The sequence below is a fragment of the Apaloderma vittatum genome, unplaced genomic scaffold (assembly GCF_000703405.1).
Source record: "Apaloderma vittatum isolate BGI_N311 unplaced genomic scaffold, ASM70340v1 scaffold22069, whole genome shotgun sequence".
NCBI lineage: Eukaryota > Metazoa > Chordata > Aves > Trogoniformes > Trogonidae > Apaloderma > Apaloderma vittatum.
This window is the reverse complement of record NW_009734912.1, coordinates 20482-39069: the sequence shown is the minus strand read 5'-3', so window position 1 is coordinate 39069 and position 18588 is coordinate 20482. Positions and strand designations below refer to the sequence as shown.

Genomic DNA, 18588 nt, shown 5'->3' with positions numbered 1-18588 from the left:
CTTAGTTTTCAGTGATAAAGTTAGTCCTGGAGAAGAGGTTACGCCAAGCATGGGAGACACTTTGCTTCAACCCCCTTACAGCACTCTCTTTGATTTCTGGGGAGAAAAGTCTCCTAATATTAGTGGCAGAGCCAAGATCTCAGTACCTAGTTGGGGGTGATTTCTCTCACAAGGAGTGGGGAAGGTGGATTAGTTCAGAGTGAGGGAAGGCATGAGGAGAAGGCTAAGGTCCTGATCTTTCACATGGCAAATAAGCCCATGGCAACTGTGGTGGCTAGGAAGCTGATTGCCAGGATCCACCGCACCAGGGGACTGATGGACATTGTATCTGTGTGTCTCGTCTTTGTCCTCTCACTTTCTTTCCCAGGCGCTGAATCTAGATCAAATGGGGGGAAAAAAAAATGTAGGTGAGAAGAGGTTGAAGAAAGAAGTTGCTGTTATGCTATGCTTGGTCTCCCCAGTGCTGGAGCAGACCCTGCTGGAGTTGCCAGGGGGAGAAGGAGGAAGCCCAGAGCCCAGCTGGGCTGGGGGAAATGGCAGCAGCAGGTTCTGCTCTTCTGGGTTAGGTGAAGAAAGGAAGCAATAGACTTAACCCTGGAATCGCAAAAGCTCACAACCTCTCTGCCTGTACGTGAGTACTGGCCTCTTCCCTTGTCTCCTTACAGGCTTATAAATGAACTGCCCAGCTCCGTCAAACCCACAATGTGTGTTGTGCAGAAGACAGCTGAATGCTTAAGCCAGAATTTTAAAAGGCATTTTGTTTCCTACTTCGCATCGATTTAATTGGTTAGGCATCTAATGACCTTAAACAGGTAGTCCTTAGCACTCCAGTCAGATAATTTTCCCAGTACAACTTCAGCATGGGATTCCTCATCCAACACTAAACTTTTCTGAAAATCCTACTTTTATGAGTGTGTCTTGAGAAAGGAGCAACCAAGTTGCACAATGAACTTTTACTGCCTTTCCCAAAGAAGTCACTTTAAGCTTCATTGTCTAGAGATGTGCAAGATGAGGTTTCCTTTTCAGTCTTTGGCCTGGGAAAACTGTGATTCAATCCAGTATGCACTGAGAAAATCTCCCTTTAAGTTTTAGAGTGGGTAGGTCATGAGGGCTTTTTTATTTGAATCACAAATTATCAGGGAAACCATTCTCCTCCTCTACAAACATCTGAGCCCACTTCTCACTTTGTTACAAGCCTGACTCCATGGAAAAGGACTGCTCTGCTTGCAGCTGCTGCTCGGGCTTTGTCCTGTTCAGGATTGGCACTTGCCCAGTAGTGAAGCTTTTTCAGTGCTGCAAAACTGATGGGCAGCCTGTACATCCATCCCCACTTTCCCAGCTGGGTACATTTCACCATCCTGAACAGTGCTCACTATAAACCCTGCGCAGTTTCAGGAGTGTTTTCAGTAAATACTTCTGGAAGGCGTGGAAATGACCCGAGGGAGATTTTAGTCTGAAAGGACAGGCTGCTGGATAAGGCTATTTGTCTGGATGAATCTGCTATCAGCATCACAGCACCAGAGCTGATCCGCTGGGCCCAAAATTGCCTCCTTCTCTTCTCAAGGCCAGTTTTCCCTGTGGTTGAAACTCATATGGTGAGTGAACCTTACATGTGTTAGAACCTAAAAGGAGGAGAGGGAAGTCTCTATCTTCTAAAGCTCCCCCATTGACACTGTTTCTGGAGAGCCCACATTTGTCATCCTTGCTCAGTCACATCTAAGAAGCTTCACGTACACCAGTGCCTCTCCTTGTACTACCTGCTGATGGCTGGGGGAGAGATGGGGCAAGCGCCTCATGTTCACTGCTCAGTGGCTTTTACAAACAAGAAGAGAGGAAGGAAGGACGGAGAACAAAACCACAAGGGGCGATGTTAAACACCTGCCCTTAGAAGTGTCTTACCGTGCTCGTATGATTTGTTAATGCTCCTTGTGCGAAGCTCTGCCTTCGGCTGCACAGGGCGACCATTCTGCTGGCCCTTAGATACCAACTCCTGCAGCGCCTCAAACACCTGAGAAGAGGGAACACTGTCTCATTACATGGCTTCATCTTCTTCTTTCACTGGACCCCCTGTCCCTGCCCCCGGCACTTCATGAACTAGAGGAAGACACAAGCTTTCAGTCCAAGTTTTGTGGCACTTTTTGCATAGAACATAATCTACCTGTGGGGTCAAGAGCATGTCTTTCAAACTCCTTGTTCACTTTACAGGTTGTCCCAGAAGCCTCCAGATCAGGAGAAGGTCATTGACCGTCTCCTGATGGGAAGGAAAATGAGATAGCTGTGCATCTAGTCAGCTTCCACAGAGGACCTGTGGATCTGTCCTATCGAAGTAGGACAGGTAGGTGGTGATCCCCATTCCCAGTATAAGCCCTCATACATATCTGAATAACGGCACGTGGAAGAGACTGAATTCAAACCCTAGGGCAGGGAGAAGAGCTTTTCAGATGTGAGCCTTTTACTAGGTTTCCTGGTTGGACAAGTGCAGCCATCCAACTCTGGCCAGCTTGCCCTAATCCACAACTTCCCATAAGCTCCACAGCAGAAAGACTGGTTTTGCCTTTACCCTGTAGCTATTATCTTGTTTCACAGAGGGCGTGGGCAGGCAGGGCTGGATGGGTGTTACTCACCTGTATTTCTCTCTTGGCCTCCTCCAAGACTCTTTTCTTAGTGGCAAGATTCATCTCGAGGGCATTCATGCGGGAGCGATAGAGCTGCTTGAACTTGGTGGCGTTGGAGACTCCATCAAAGGTGAAGAAAGCCAGGCCTTCTCCAGTGCTGGGCAGCTGGAGGGCTTTTTGGGCAATTTTCTTCAGCACCTGCCCCCCAGACAGGTCTCCCAAATACCGAGTGTAGGCATGGGCCACCAGGAGCTCTGGGTGGTTCTGGCCTACGTAGTGGAGCCTCTCAACATATTTCTGAGTAGCCTCAGGACATGGGATCTCTTTCCTCCAATTGCTGCCGTAGAAGTACTCCAAGTCTTTCTCCAGGGCAGCTTTTCGGTGCAGCTCCACTGGAAAATACACAGGCGAAAAAACTGGGTTGTCCTTGTTACGTTCAATCTCTTCCTCCAGAGCAGAGTAGATGAAGTACAAGGATGCCGTAACCAGCTGAAAGAGAAGGAAGAGGATGAGGTACATCTGTCTGTCTTCTTCAGGTTTTGGGGACAAATCCTACCAATGAAAAAATTACTCGTGGGCACACCCAGTGTGAGTCACGCACATCGGTGATGTTGCAGGTTTCCCATGTGGAAAACAGAGTTGCAGGGTGCAGTGAGACACCTTTGGCCCTTCCCCTTCTGCTTGAGGCAGCCTTGGGTAAGACTTAAGCCCCTTCCAGCAGATATTGGTCTTACTTGCCCTTAAAAACTGCTGCCTTTACCTCAGAGTTAAAGGTCTTGCAGCCTGATGTAATGGAAACTGGAACCCTCTTAAATCATGCCTGGTCTATTCTCCTCATTCCCTCGGTCAATAGAGAGGATATTCCCAAAGGTATATTTTCTGGTATATTGTTCAAATCTGAATGATTCAAGCTGTGGCTTCCCTTTGTGGGACCCTTGTGGGACAACGACACACCCTGTTTATTTTTCAATACATTCATCCTGTTGGCATCCCACCACCCTGGGAACTGAGGCACCACCACTCTCCTCATTTAGACTTGCAAGTGGGGTTGCCTCCTTGGTTGCCCCCAGGAGAGAAGACAAAAGGGGGCTGGAATCACAGCCTGCCTCTGAAAGATGCCTTTGTGAAGGAGCACTGCAAGGCTGAGTGTTCTCCTCTCTATTTTGAAACCATTGTTGTTGTTTTTCCCATCTAACGCGATGCTTTCTTCTATCTGCCAGCTTTTCCACGTGGCGTAAGACAATCTAGCTGTGTTCTTTCCTTCCCCAGGCATTCTGTTTCCAGAGGCTGTATTCGTATTTGCACTTACACCACCCTTTTCTTACACTGGAATCCCATATCAGCAGCAAAGAGTAAGACATGAAGGTATTGCAGTACAGGTGAGTCAGGCTGGGGTGGGAGAGATTATGCTGATGACAGGAGAAAAAGCATTTTACCACGAAACAATCGGTTTGCACTAAAAGAGTTGCCGTTTCAACTTTTCCCCACTGTGCCCGCAAATAGGACTTTGATAAGCACACAGGCAGGTGCTTTGTTGTGGAAACAAATATTCAGATTCTAGGGAGTCACGTGTCAGGGCAGATATATAGGTTTGCCAAGAGAGTAAACAAAAATAGAGTTTTTAAACAATAACCTGTTATCCAGCTTACTGGAAAAGAAACAAAATACGGAAACATTGCCTAACAAATTAAGAAAATATAACCTGACAGATTGTTTTCACAGCCAGGTAGTTGTTTAACGGGAGACACAGCTTTTGAAAACTATAGTTACTTTTTAAAACCCATGTCATGTCTCACTCTCCTTGACAGCACATAAATATCTTCTAAGAAACTGAGCTGTATTCCTGCAGGGCTGACTTTGTGTGTTAGTGCCAGCCTGTCTCAAAGTTCAGTGCCTAACCAATGCTGCATTTCTAACAGCAGGAAGTCAGCACCTGAGATTAAATTTCTGCTTGACTAAGTATCCTGAGTGTGACCTGTCAGAAAAAAGGAGTCTTTTTCCTACTTTTGTGGATTTATTTGCCAAGGAACAATTCAACAACAAAGTCATTAAACCACAGATTGGATCGCTAGCTGTTATTTTCAAGCCCATGCGTCACATCCTATAGCCTCCAAAGAATTCCCAGCCCAGGTGTGTGCTTTGGTTTTGCTCATGGCTTTGTTATGTGGCTCAGATCCCAGGAATCACATATCTAGCCAGGTTACACACAGACTAATATCTGCAAATGATTCTCTTTTATCTTAGGAAAAGCAACAGGCTTCTACCTGTTAGCTGCAGGCATGGCTTGCTCAAACTCAATCTGCTTGGAGTTATTGTTCATGATCCCAGCTCTGGTGTAATCTAAGTGACAACTAAAACATTGCAAAGTTAGAGCCAGAGATGATCCCACAGCCTCACTTTCTCACCATCCCATCATTGTTTCTAACTGCAGCCGCTTAATGTTGTAAATTTAGTATTCTCCCTCTTTTTGGCATTTCAGCCACTCATAGCTGCACGTAGTCACACCTCCATTAACCATCACTGCAAATAATTAACATGCAGGCATTTATGAAGAAAGAGAAGAGCAACTGCATTAATCCCATCAACCTCTTTGTCTTTTTATCCTGTTTCAGCTTGGCTGCTGCCCACCCTGATGTGCACAGTCCTGCCCTGCCTTCTGCAAGAGAAGCTGCTAATATCTTAGGGTGCTGGAGTTTGATCAAGAGCATGTTTTGCATGGGAGGTGCTGATACCAGGCATCTGTAATGCAAAGGACTTCCTCCCTTGCGTTGTTCCCGTCCTCTCCCCTCAGCCCCTCAGCTCTTACAGTGTATCTCTTGGTGAGGAAATCCCATCCCCAAGCAAGGCTGCTACAAAGTACCTTAAACTCGTAGAGTGACACCTGCCCCTTCTGGAAATTCTTCATGAAAGGTGTGTTCTCTGCCTGCTCGTGCACCTCCTTGGTGGCTTCCTTCAGGAGCTCTGACAGGTCGTTGGACATGCTGGGGAAAAGCGGCAAAACAGATGTCAGAGCTGTCCCTCTCCGCTGGCAAAACGGATCTTAGCTCTCCAGAAAGAAAGGGGGAGCCTGGGACGGCAGGAAAAGGCGCAGAGCATTCCGAGAGCTGCGGATGGGAAAGGGGGAGCAGCAACATCCGAAATGCTGTCCTGAGCAAGGCAGACGACAGACTCCATCCAGAGGTGAGAGCTGGAGCTTGCCGTTCGCTGCAGAGCAGGAACAGGAGCAGCATGCCTAAAAGCAAGGGGAGAAACGCAATACTCCCCTGGTGAAAAATTTCCCTTTCGCTCCCATCCCGCTCTCACCTTTCGGAGCTGTGTGTCTGGGAAGTTTCCATGTTTCTCTACGTCGTTTCACGCCTCTGCCTCCCTGTTGTTGGTCTGTTTGTTTTTTCCCCTTGCTCGTTCTTTCCTCCTTCCCTTCTGCTCTCAGGACGGTGAAACTCTGAGCTGGGCAACCCGGCTCTTCCATCCAAGCTTTATAGCGCCAGGCCACGTGAGCAGCCAAACCGCTGACCTCAGTGTGCAAATTTCTTGCAACACAACTGCACTTCCCTTCCCAGCCTGGCTGGTCACCCTCTCCTCCCCTGCAGCCCCCAAGGGGACTAGAAGGAAGTCACCTGATGCATCTTGATAACTCAGCACAAATGAGAGGATATCCAGCAACTTCTCCTTCAAGAGTTGTCGGCTCTCTAACCCTTTCAGTGCATCGCCCACGGCAAGCTGAGCACGGATGCTTGCAAGAGGTTCTCGCTGTGCTGGGGGCACCAGGGTTGGACAAGGAGGGGTGGATTTAGAGGGCTAGTGCCTGGGGCAGGGTGGGCAGCCTTTTCTCCCTGCATTCCAGTCTGTACCCTGGCCAGGGAGCTACTACAGCACCTGCCTTTATCTGCTGTAGCACGACTCGGGTATAAACGCCTTCTCTCCCACAGCAGTGTGCATCTTCAGAGAGTCCTTCACATAGGATGGTGCTTGTGGGCCATGGAGTGGGGACCTCAGCGCTACACGTTAGGAGCGTACCCCAGTGCGGCAGGGAGCACAGCAGGGACCCTAGGGCATGTACCAGTTGTGGACACCTGGGATAATCTGGCAGCCTTGAGCATATACATGTACCAGTCCTGGTCTGCAAGCATCAGAACTGTCTTTGCACAGTGCTGGGCACTGGGGAATAAATCCTGTTGCTTTGTGCAGAGCCAGCACAGGTGTGCCAGTGCTGATGCACAGTGAATTCCCTTTCACACTCTCTCGTACGTGGAAAAAATACCATCCGACTCGTGTGGCAACTGGCTCTGGGGTTACCACAGCCCTGTGCAGGGCAGTTTAGAATAGCACTCCGGGCAGTTTGGGAGAACAGCACTCCAGCTCATACATACCCAGAACACTGGGGAAGCTCATAGACTGAAAAGACTTGGGGGAAATTGAGGAAGCCTGGAGAGGCTTTCAGAGGCAAATAATTTCTCTGATTTGGGAAAAGTGAGTTGGACAAGGTGCTTCTGCTAGTCACTGGCTGCTCTGCTGTTATGTCTGGTGAAGTGGTCAGTGAGGCAGCTGAGAGGTGAAGCGCGGCCCCTCTTTTCCAACTGTAGCTGTGCTGGGAGTAGGGCTAGCTGGGACAGACCAGGAATTGCCCAGCTATACTCCAGACAAGCACACATTCTGTGCTCAGCCCAAAGAGCAGGGTGCTTAATGCCACCATTGCCCCACTGGTGTGGGTGTGAGAAAGCCCCGTGTTGCGATTGTGTGCGGGGTGGTAGGGAGGCAGAGCCCAGAGAGGAGGGAGGAAGGACTGTGGCATCTGTCTGTCCCCTCCAGCAAATCCACTCTGTGGCTTTGCTGGTGGATGCTGCTGTCCAAGCCGAGTGCCTCACCTGTCTCCCTGTGACTGCACCACACCTGGCCACAGCTGTGTTTGGTGCTGTAGGTTAGAAAGCCGTCCTGCAGGAAATATGCTTCCACACTTGGTTTTTTTTTGGCTTGGGAGGACATCTGGCTTGGGGTGCAGCCTTCAGTAAAGATTACTCAGCATTTCCACGCTGACTCAGCCAGACTTTTTCCTCTCTTGCTTTTGTCTTTTAAAGCAACAGTGCATGCTAGCAAAAGCTATCACGTTTCACTCCTACCCCCATGCCTTTGCAGACAACTTGCTGCTGGCTTGCTTGTTTTTCTGTAAGGTACAGTAAATGTATCAGGATGTCTGAATCTTTGAAGCAAGTGTGACACATCCCAAACATCTGCTGAGAGAGGGCTCCTGTGCAGAGCCCATGGGAGCACAGGGCTGCGTGGCCGGTCCATCCTGAAGATACCGATGCCATTTTGCTACAGGGATGGCTACAAAATAAATATTGCCCTCTGGCATTGCTCCTTAAAAGTCATGTGAAGTTTTCCATCCTTTTCAGCAGGTCCTGTTCTGGCACGGGAACCTGGAGCACAGATTGAACCTGTAGTTCTGGGGAAGGTAAGTGGGAAATATATGAGAATATGAAAATTAATAATATTATTAATCTTATGAATGTGAAATAAAATGAAAAAAAATCAAAACCCCAAGCTCTGCTCCTCCTTTCACCTCTGTTCTGCAGCTCTAGTAATGCAGCCAGTTTGTCCCCGAGGACTTTCCAATTGCTTTCAGGCCAGTGCTTTTGTCCCCTGCCTGTCTGCCTTCTTCCAAGAGACTGCATTGCTTGGAGGCACTCAAAAGGATATATCCTTCCTTTTCATCCAGGGTTAAGGTAGCTATAGATGTGAGACTGGAGGGAAGGTTGTCTGGTCATGTCACTGCCATGCCAGGTAGGATAGTTCTCCCCAGGGAGAAGACCTGGCTCACAGCCGCACTGCCCCAGGACATGGGGTCAGTGTAGGTCGTTCAGAATCTTGGGGCTTGACCTTGTCCTGGGCTGGTCACAAGAAAAGGTCCCTACTGCAGCTCACCTCCACTGTGAGCTTTTCCATAGGTACAAGCAAGCAAGCTCTGCCCCAAAACTGATTTATGCCATCTGGTCTCTAGCCAACCAGGGTTACTTGGGATAGAACATCTGTGAGACTGGGCCGAGTTCTCCGGAAAGGCCCAAACGCCCTGCAGCAAAATGGAAGGAGAACTGAAAGTAGGGTGTCATCATCTTCGCAGTCATTGGCCTGGGGCATTTCTGACCCCCTTTGGTGCTCTGCAGCGAGGACTTGTATTGCTTCTGCCGTGCTGTTGCTATGCAGCCTGGGGAGGTTAATGACACCAAGCATGCCAGGGTGGTGGCAGAGATCTGCAAGGGACCATCTCTTCCTGGAAGAGAACTTGGAAAGTTGACGCTTGAGAGCCATACACATGAGGGGAATGATGTGCGTGCTTTTAGTGGAAAGAACAAACTGGCCCCCAGAGCAGCTCACTGTGGGCACAGTTAGACTCAGGACAGCGGAGGCCAGCCCTCATCCAGGTCACTAGGGGTGTCTGTTTGGACCTCATCAAAGTGTCCAACCTGTGGTCTCCACTACACCTGCCAGAATTCCTGTCGTCTCCTACTCTTCCAGCGAACGGTGGCTGGGTGGTGCCAGAGCTGCTCACTGTGAGGGTGATGTTCATGGGCACCGGTGAAACTGCACAGGAGATTTCTAGCAAAAATTAATCAAGTAGCCTCAGGCAAGATATTTGTAATAGTTCCTACCTCCATCTGGACACAACAGCCCATGAAAAAATCCTTAGTCAAGAGATAGGTTAGATGAGTGGTTAACAACAGCAGAAAGTTATTGAGGGGTTGGTGTTTTCATCAGGGATAGGGAAGTGGGGAATTTTCTCCCCTTATACACTTAACAGCCTGTTTTGCTAATAGTTTTATGGTCAAAAATATCTAGGTACCCAGGCAGTCATGGAGCATCAAATCAGCCCTTCTGAACCCATGTGGGAAGGGCTGTTTCATGCTGAGATCTGGCAGGCTCAGCTCAGCGGGGGAGGCACCACCCTGTAAAAACCAGCCTTCCTCAGCTCCATGGGGTTAATGGGCTTTCTTGGACCGTGACACAGCAAAATGCAGCTGCCTGGTTTGCATCCAGAAAGCTGACTCAGTAGCCAAGACTTGCTGTGTAATAGCCGAGGGGAGAAAAAACCCAAAAGTTACAGTCCCCATGTGTTGCCTGATCTAGTTGAGAGGCGTCCCTGCCCACGACAGGGAGGTCGGATTAAATGATCTCTGAGGTCCCTTCCAGCCTAGGCCATTCTATGATTCTATGATAACCACTTTTAAAATAAGCAGGGAGTGAGTGCTGGAGTATACAGGGATACTGTGTGGGTTAATTCGTGTTTACCAAAGTGAGATTGTCCAGCCCAGCCCACCCTGACAGAACTGACTGTGCTCGATGCCCTCGGCACTGAACAATCCAAGTCTAGATCAAAGATAGAGGTGGAAAAAAAGAGGTCAGGAGTGCAATGAACTGGAAATCTCAATGGGGAATGCATGTGCTGCAGCTGTTCTCCCTCTGGACTGGCACCGCTGCTACCTTTGGGATGGACACGGCTGTGCTGGGCAAACCCCACACATGAGAACCTCAGAGACCGACGTGGTGCAAGGCAAGAGTTGCAGGCAGATTTCTCAGACATCACCGAATCCGCATGATAAAAATAGGATTTGTGGATTATGATACATATTTTTATAGCTGTATGGATATATGCATGGGTGTCTCCAGCACACGGGTACAAGCAAGGAGAGAGCTCTGAGCTGCTGGGAATCAAGCAGGAGAGAGGAGGGAGAACAGAGCAAACAACCTGCAAGGCACATGCCTGCTCTGTTACCGTGGAGTGGGGGTCAGGCAGCGACCTGAAGCAGGAAACAAGTCTCCAGGTTAGGGGTACACTGGGCTGAAATTTTGTGGGAGGGTGCATAGAGCCCACCATGCTCCTTAGCCTTGGTGTTGGTGGGGATGGACCCTGTGCCTTGCTGGGGATTTGCTTTGAGAGCAAGAGGGAAGTGTGGAAAGGGGCAGGACAGAGTTAGTAAATAAAAATCCCATTTGTGCAAATATTTCAGTCCATGCTGCCTCCTTTGTTTAGCGCTGCAACCATGTAAAACAATGCATGCCCTGATTGCGAGACAGGACAAACTGTGAAAGTCTGAAACTGAAAATCATACATACACAACAAACAGGACCTTGGACCACAGCTCACACCCCTTTCTCAGGGAATGGGAGGAAATGGAGCTGGAAACCAACTTTTGCAAAGAGAGTGAAACCCAGCGCATCCCCCGCCAATGTTTCTAAACCCTGGGGGGACAGTACACATGTATCCTCCTCCTGCAGCTGAGGGGCTGCTGGCAGCCGGGCCTGTTTCTGGAGATTTCTCCGATTGTCCCGAGAAGCGGGACTGGGGCCAAGAGCAGCAGCTGCAATCTCAGGGCGGCGCGTAGGAAACCACCCTGTAATAAACAGCCTCACGTGGACCCTGCTCCACTGTGACTCAGCGAAAGAGCCCCTCTGCCACAGCCTCGAACCTTTACTCAGCAATACTGGGCGACCCCGCCTGACCCTGACTCAGCAGCACGCCCACGCTGGGGAAAGATCGGGAAGGAGGCTGAGAGAGTTCACACAAGAGAAGGACGTGCGGCACCATGGGCTGCCACAAAATGCTCCCCCTCCAGCTGTGCTTCCCAGCCCTCTGCAGCTGCACTGGGTGGGCTGGAAAAGGTCGGAAAAGCTGCTGGTGTCCTGGGTTGGAAAAGCTGCACCCCTCACCGATCCAGCGATATATGGAGGACGTTGTGCCTCTCTGCCCTGGGCATGGGACAGTCCCCGCTCTGTATGGGGAGAATCAAGGCATCCGAATGCTGCTCTCTGAGGTGCTGGGTGGGCACCTGGATTTGCCTGTGTGGTTGGAAAACAACAAACCCAGGAGATAGCTGGTGTGGGAATGCGATTATTTTGGAGGCTAGCATGTGAGGCTGTGAAATTTGAATAGTTTACCCAAGGCCACACACCTTTTTCTTCGTTCATTACTAAAAATCGCTCCAGGGCAGGCAGACAAACTGTATTTACCCCATAGAACTGTTATCTGTTTTGAAAGGGTGATGGCTGCACGCTAGCAAGAAGAAGCCAAAGAAGGAGTGTCAAGGGAAGATATTTCATTGAAGACCTTCGTTTAAGGGCAGAGTGGGCTCAGCATTGGAGACCTCATGCACCGAGGTGCATAGGGACCGCAGCCGCTAGTGCAAAAGAGCCAGAATTTCCCCCTTTTGGGGGAGGCATTCCCTGGCATCCTGGGCACCAGGGAGCCAGGGTTGTCAGCTCTGTGTGGCTGAGACTCCCTTTCCCTGAGCAGTGCCTGGCACAAGACCTCAGGGCCGTGGATTTTAAAGCTAAGTAATCACTAGTAAGAGCACCTGGGCAATGTGGGATTTGAATTCAAGTGGTTCACTGCCGGGTGCGGTCTGGCAGAGGTGAGAGGGAACAAAGGTGCTTGGCACAGGTGAGACATCACCCCCTTATCACTCTGTGGAGCTGGTGGCTGATGGTGCGAATCGTTGCACAAAACACGTCCCTGCCTGGGGTCAGCAGGGACAGGCAGCGGGGCACTGCTGGCAGCAGATCACCTACACACTGGCTCTTTTTCTTTTCCTTTTATTTTTTCCCCCTCCTATTTGGACTGAGATTGTGCAAAGGAGCTCATAGGAATTGGCACCTATCTCCCTTTGAGACCGATCTGGTATTTAAGGCTCTTTTTTTTTTGATCAAGGAGCTAAAAATACCACTAAATTGCCTCACAGCAATTTTTCTAAACACAGATTTTCCTGTCACTCTATGTTGCTGAAAGAGCCTCCCCTAAAGCTGCAGGAAAGCCGTGTCCTTGCCTCACCCCACAGTCAAATTCACCTTGTGCCTGGTCCATGCTTTTCTGCCGAGATTGGCCAAAAAAATAAAGCGCCCAGAGACTGGTACATGCGGCTTTTCTGTGCTAGGATGGAATTACTGATCCCCCTCTTCCAAGAAAAGCTCTGCTGCAGAGTCTGTCTCCTCGCCCCACAGCCAGGGGCTCCTAGCAAGGACCACGGTCCAGCCTCACAGAAATGCTGCTGGAGACAGCACTGCAGCAAACTTGTCCTACACATGGGGAGTGATCCTGTGCCCCCTGACTCATATCTGTCCCTCTGACTGCTGGCGATCCCACTGGGAGGGGGAAGTGAATCTGCCCGCTCGTGCAGTCCGAACCCGCTGCAGTTCCTGTGCACTCTCTCACACACAAAATTTTGCAAGGGTGATAGCAGATAGGGAAGAGGAAGCTTTTTCTTGTAAGGTTGTGTCCCTAAGCCCCCATTCCCTTGCTCAGGTTTTACCAGTCACTAACACAAAGCAACAGTGACACTTGTTCACCAACGTGTGGCAGAACTGCTGGGTGCCAGGCAGGATGCCCTGGGTGCCCTAAAAGACAGGGGAGAGCAGGGAAGCCAATGAAAGAGAAAATTCTTCAGGGCCACCAACCACCTTGGCATCACCCTGGTGCAAGAAATCACCTCTGTCTATCTGGTTTGTGAAATATCTTCAGGAGAAATGGAAAAAACCTGGACTGGCCGCCAGTACAACTCCTTGTGTTGCACCACTTTTATTTCCTTGCTCTCGAGCACTGGTGGCTCCTACATTTCCTCTCATGTTTGCACATTTTCATATTATTTTTCTTTGGATCTCTTTCGTCTCTTCTTGTGCTTCCATTTGCTTATGCCCCCACGCAGATAAAAATAAGTTACCTACAGAAATGTTTTCCTTTCCCTCAATGCCCTTCTCTGCTCCCCGCTGTATGTCCCTTTCCCAACATCTACATCTGCTCTAAGCAGCACCACTAACAGTGATCTGAAGGGAAGGGGAAGTAGTTTTATTCTCATTTTGTGAAGGAAGGTGGAATTTTGTTAGCCTAAATAAGCTTTGAGGAAGTTTTGACATGGCAGTGCAACATGAAAGTGTTGTTGGGATGGAGAACAGCCTTACCAGGTTTACTAACGTGGGACAATTCTGCACTGATTTGTGAGACAATGTTGTGGGAAATCAGAGGATATCTCTATTAACTGCTCTTTTAAAAATAAATAAATTCATATACTATTTGGAGGTTAGTAAGTAGGTAAAGGAGAAGCATGTATTTTTTTTTGCCTCTACGAATGCAGTGCTGGTATGTCAAAAACCACACAACCCAAACATCATGGAAACTCTCATTAACTTTTAGCATATGTTTGTTTTTCAGAGATGTGGAGCAGCTCTGACCTGGTACAAGGAAGCTATGTCTTTCTTCAGCTTACATAGAGACAACTGTTCTGGGCCACGCTAAATATCTTCGAGGTTAGGATCCTGTTCCCAGGGTGGTTATTAATGGATGCTTAGACGCAACGCAAAGTGCTCTTTCTCAGCCCCTCGTGCTGTCGCAATGCCTGAATACATGCTCTGGTGTAGCCACCATGCGAGTCCACGCTGGGTTAATGGTTGCAGCACAATACTTAGAATCAGGAAAATCTTTTTTTTTTTTTTTTTTTCTTTGCTTTCAGTGGTTTCATAGCCTGCTAAAGCAGTTCACTGCGAAGAGAGAGCTTGCCCTCTGCAGCTGGTGTTGTTCAGGCTGAGTGTGTGAAAGACCACAGCCATCTGGTGGTCAGAAGCAAGCAGACAGCGCTAGGTCTTTTTAAATAGCAACATTAGAAAACACAGTTTTATAAAGGGAAAGGCCTTTAAAGAAGTCTTTATAGTGGTGACATTTTATTTTTTCACAACCATAAAGCAGTTTTTACCAATGCAAAACACCTGGCCTCTATTCCAAGTTCCTCCTCAAAAGAAACCTTGCAAAATTATACAAGCTGTTACCGGTATAATCTAAAAAAAAATGTAACAGTACTAATTTGGGCATGGAATCTTTTCCTCATACCCATTCTTCATGTTTTCAGTTTCTTGAAACAAAGCTACATCATCGCTGTAGGATAAATCTCTGGGTGCCCCGCAGTGAAGAGCACCACGACCACGGCTGGCTGCATGGTGGGAAGGGGACAGGCTTGCCTGGAACGCCACAAGCAGCACTTTGAATTTTCACCTGTTGATCATTGCTTCAAACTGACCCCACTCGGCAGCCGCCAAAAACCCTTCCCACCTGCTCATCCCATGACGAAAATAGCGGCCAGCCAACTCCCCCGTGCTCAAGTCTTCCTCGGGGATGGGTCCCCTCTCGGCTTTGCCAGCTCCGGTGCCAGCTGTCTGGGGAGGAGGAAAACAAGCTGAGGGTGGAGCAGGGCACCTTTCCCCGAGGTGGGCTCAGGGCATCCCAAGGACAGCAAGGAGGAGCTTGGGGTATACATTTGGGGATGGCTTCGCTTCTCTTTCAGTGGAAGCTGCAGGCAATGCACCAAGGGAGCTGGAGGTACCCAGAGCTTTAAGCACTCACTGAGGAATGAACTGATGTTCAAACCATCGTGAACAGGAAGAAAATTAACTCTATCCCACCTGAAACCAAGACACCTTCACAAGTGCTGACTGGGCACCAGAAGGCCTCCCTTCACAGCAGAGGTGGGCAGCCTGAGTCCAGGCACTGGTGAGAAAATTTGGGCATCGGGCCCCTTGCTCCAGAAGCCCTTCTGGCCCCACAGTTGCAAAGCCCACCAGCCTGGGCTCTATCGTGACTCTGTTCTTTCTTCTTTTACCTGTGGGCACTCCAGGAGGTGAAGCTCAGTGTTTGGCCATTTTGCCTTTCCTTCTTGTTTTGTTCTTCTGTTGAGACTGGCAGGAGGGAAGGTGCAGGGGCTCTCAGGCCCTCCTCACAGCTCAGAGTCCTGTCTCACAGGAGGGATCTGCCCTTGCAGGTCTGCAGTGCTGGGGTGATGCTCTGCTGGCTTGTATCTCATGGTCCCTCATGGTCCCCTGACTTCAGGTGTTCTCCTGTGGAGCCAGGCTCCCAGCACCAAGCCTTTTGTGCAAGCTCTGCATGGTCTGGCTGGGGTAGGGGGAAGGTGCTCTCCAAAGAACTCATTTTGGCTCTGAGCTTGCTGCAGGGGTGACAGCAAAGGCCAGAGCCAGCACTGCACGGGCAAATCCAGCCTCTCCACTGAGGTTTCACTGCTAGCATCTGCTGGGACAAGGATGCTTTGGAGATTTTTTTTCTAAATTTTATTTTTAAAAAAAGGTATTTCAGGAAGCTCTGTGTATGTGGTAAAAATGGACTTGTGATGGAGGTCTGCCAGCTGTGCCACTGCCCAGTGTTTACTTGTGTTTGCTGCATGAAACCCTCATGCAGTTGATGAGGCAGAAACCTGCAGCTCTTAGGCTTGCTCTTCAGAGAAAAAGTGCTTTGCATGCTTCATTCAATCTAAGCCCTTCTTAGACGAGTAGTGTGTGGTCCTGTGGCACAGCGAAGTCCTGCTGCAGAACTGGCAGAACTGAAGCCACAACTGATTAGCTTCAGGCATCCTCCAGCAGAGACTCTCCTGGGCTCAGCAGCAGGATGGGGCAGGACAGGAAGCTTTTACGCTGCTCGTTATAGTCAATATTTAATACCATTTGGTTCAGAAAGGGGAAGAGTCTTCCCTGGTTCCTCCCAGAGGTGTTTTGAATGCAATGGAATTGGACACGGTGACTCATTTTTCCAGGGGACAAACTGTCCAAGGATAGTATGTGCTGTCCATCTTGGAAAGCCTTCTCCTGACCCACAACTGCTTACAGAGGAAACAGGACCCTGCTTTTTCCAGCCCTGCTGCTACCAGCTGCAGAGCAGCTTTGCTCACAGCTCTTACTCTGAAGCCTCTGTCTGAGCTTGGCAGAGCGGAGACTGCAGTTTGGGCACAGGGAGAAGGAGGTGATGAGGTTTGGACAGCTTTAGCTAATTTAACTCCTTTCTACAAGGCTATGGCTCAGGTGACACTTGCAACCTGTTCAACCTTTACCAACCTTTCCACCAGCTCCTATTCAGCTGGACACATGGGTATGGCATGGGGACAACTGAGGACACCCTGTGGCTACCAGAGAGGCTTTCACAGCAACTGTATTTCTTGCATGTCATCGAGTGATTTATAGGCTGTGAGGTGGGTATTTGCATCTGGTCACAAGGCAGAGAGGGCAAGGAGAGGAGGTAGCTCACCCTCTTGCTATTTTGAGGCGGGCTGTAGTCATTCCCCAGGAGACTGTACTAAAAAGCAACAAGCACCTGCCTTGGCTCGCCTCGGTGCTGTGCCTCATCACAGCACCACAGTGCCTGTGCCTCGTCACAGCACCACAGTGCCTGTGCCTTCCTGTGGGAAAGCAAATGTGGCTTCCTAGTTGCACCCCTCTGCTCCCCCACGAGGTGCTCCCCTCGCCCCAGCAGCGCTGACAGCAGACAAGTATCTTCAAGGGAGGCTCAAGACTTTGCTCCTTTAATGTGCAATAAAAAGAAGGCAACTCTCCCACACTCCACAAGAAATCACACGAGCAGGAGCCCCAGGCTTGGCACCCTCCTCCCTGGCTGCCTCTTACAACTGGGGAGCATGTGCAGTTTGCTCAGAAGGGATTTTTCTCCCCATGTGCAAAGGAAAAGAGAAGGCTCCAGGGAGACCTTATAGTGGCCTTCCCGCACTTACAGGCAGCCTACAGCAAAGATGGGGAGGGACTCTTTATCAGGGAGTGTACTGATAGGATGAGGGTTTTAAACTGAAAGAGGGTAGATTTAGATTAGCTATTTGGAAGAAATTATTTGCTGTGAGGGTGGTGAGGCACTGGAACAGGTTGTCCAGAGAAGTTGTGGATGCCTCATCCTTGGAAGTGTCCAAGGCCAGGCTGGATGGGGCTTTGAGCAACCTGGTCTAGTGGGAGGTGTCCCTGCCCATGACAGGGAGGTTGGAACTAGATGATCTTCAAGGTCGCTTCCAACCCAACCATTCTGTAATTCTACAATTCCTGGCTGCTGTGGGGCTGCTTTGCTGGCATCAGATGACTGATGTCTCGCTTCACCTCTGTGCTCAGCAGCTGAACAAGCTAGCCCAGCAACAGCATTTTCTTGGTGGAGTAACTGCGTCTGTGTAAGAGACTCCTGCTTTAGGGAACATGATTCTTCAGCCCCAGCACACGCCGCTACCCTTAGGGAGTCTATAGCGTTAGGTCAGAGAGATTCCCCACACTGCGGCACGATGTGGTGGAAAGCATTGGTGGAAGTGAGAGAAGGAAGTGAGACCACATCAGAGAAGGAGGGGAGAAAAGCATAATAATGGGAGAATTAATTTAACTGCAAAGTGTTTGCTGAAGGCACATCCTACCCCATAGCAGACAGCCCCTTCAGCCTGGAGTACCACTTGCAGCTCAAGCCCTGTGTGCAGCCAGTGGCTTTGGTAACTGGCTGTCATGCAAGAGAAACATTTGGGCTGCGGGTATGATTCTGCATAAACTCATGGGGAGGGGAAGGAAAGGAAGAGAGGGGGTTTTGAGTGGGAAGCTGTTGCATACCACAAGCACCTGTGCAAGAGAGACTAGAGCACCAGGGCCCCTCTACCATTAGTGTTCCTCTGCCACCTGTAATGCTTCCCATCCCCATGCTTTTCAGCCTAACCCTGGCAGGTAGGGGGCTGGAGATCCATTCCAGGGATGGGGTGAGGAAAGAGGCAGGCAGGAATAATTTCAGCAGCAGACTGCAGTCTCTCCTGTTTCTTGGGCAAGATCTTTAACTACCTCACTGGAGAGGAGGATGCGGAGCTTCTTTCGCTTTGCCCGCACTGTACCAAAAAAAAAAAGCAGCCCACTGAACTCCCACATTCTCTAGCAGCTTTGAAAACCCCCTTCACAAGTCTATTATGTGACATCCCTAAACACAACAAAGATTATCTGAAAGCAGCTTAAAAATAAAAACAACTCGAAGGGAAAACAGGAAAAGAGTGGAGGAAGGGGACAGAGTCCTTCCCCTGCTGGCCCCTGGTTGGAGGCAAGCAAAACAGCACACAGAGCCTCTTGCTCCACAGCACACCAGTCCACAGCATTCACAAGGCAAACATTGCATCATCTTCCTTTGCTTGCTTCTGATGAC

General features: G+C 49.6%; 2 protein-coding genes across 2 annotated transcripts in view; both read right to left on the bottom strand.

Annotated features, from left to right (window-relative positions):
* Nucleotides 1-230: 230 nt before the first annotated feature.
* HMOX1 (heme oxygenase (decycling) 1) lies at nt 231-5990 on the bottom strand. The gene is made up of 6 exons (XM_009876440.1): nt 5919-5990; nt 5476-5596; nt 2625-3104; nt 1905-2008; nt 1674-1678; nt 231-376 (listed from the first exon to the last, which is right to left on the bottom strand). Exons 1-6 carry the CDS (start codon nt 5948-5950, stop codon nt 240-242), a joined length of 879 nt encoding a protein of 292 aa, XP_009874742.1. The 5' UTR covers nt 5951-5990; the 3' UTR covers nt 231-239.
* Nucleotides 5991-18136: 12146 nt separating this feature from the next.
* The window catches only part of TOM1 (target of myb1 (chicken)), a 16217-nt gene continuing 15765 nt past the window's right edge, over nt 18137-18588 (bottom strand). The window contains 1 exon segment of the mRNA XM_009876439.1: nt 18137-18588. This exon segment is cut by the window's right edge and continues 17 nt beyond it. Coding sequence (XP_009874741.1) covers nt 18542-18588 — 47 coding nt within the window. The 3' untranslated portion in view covers nt 18137-18541.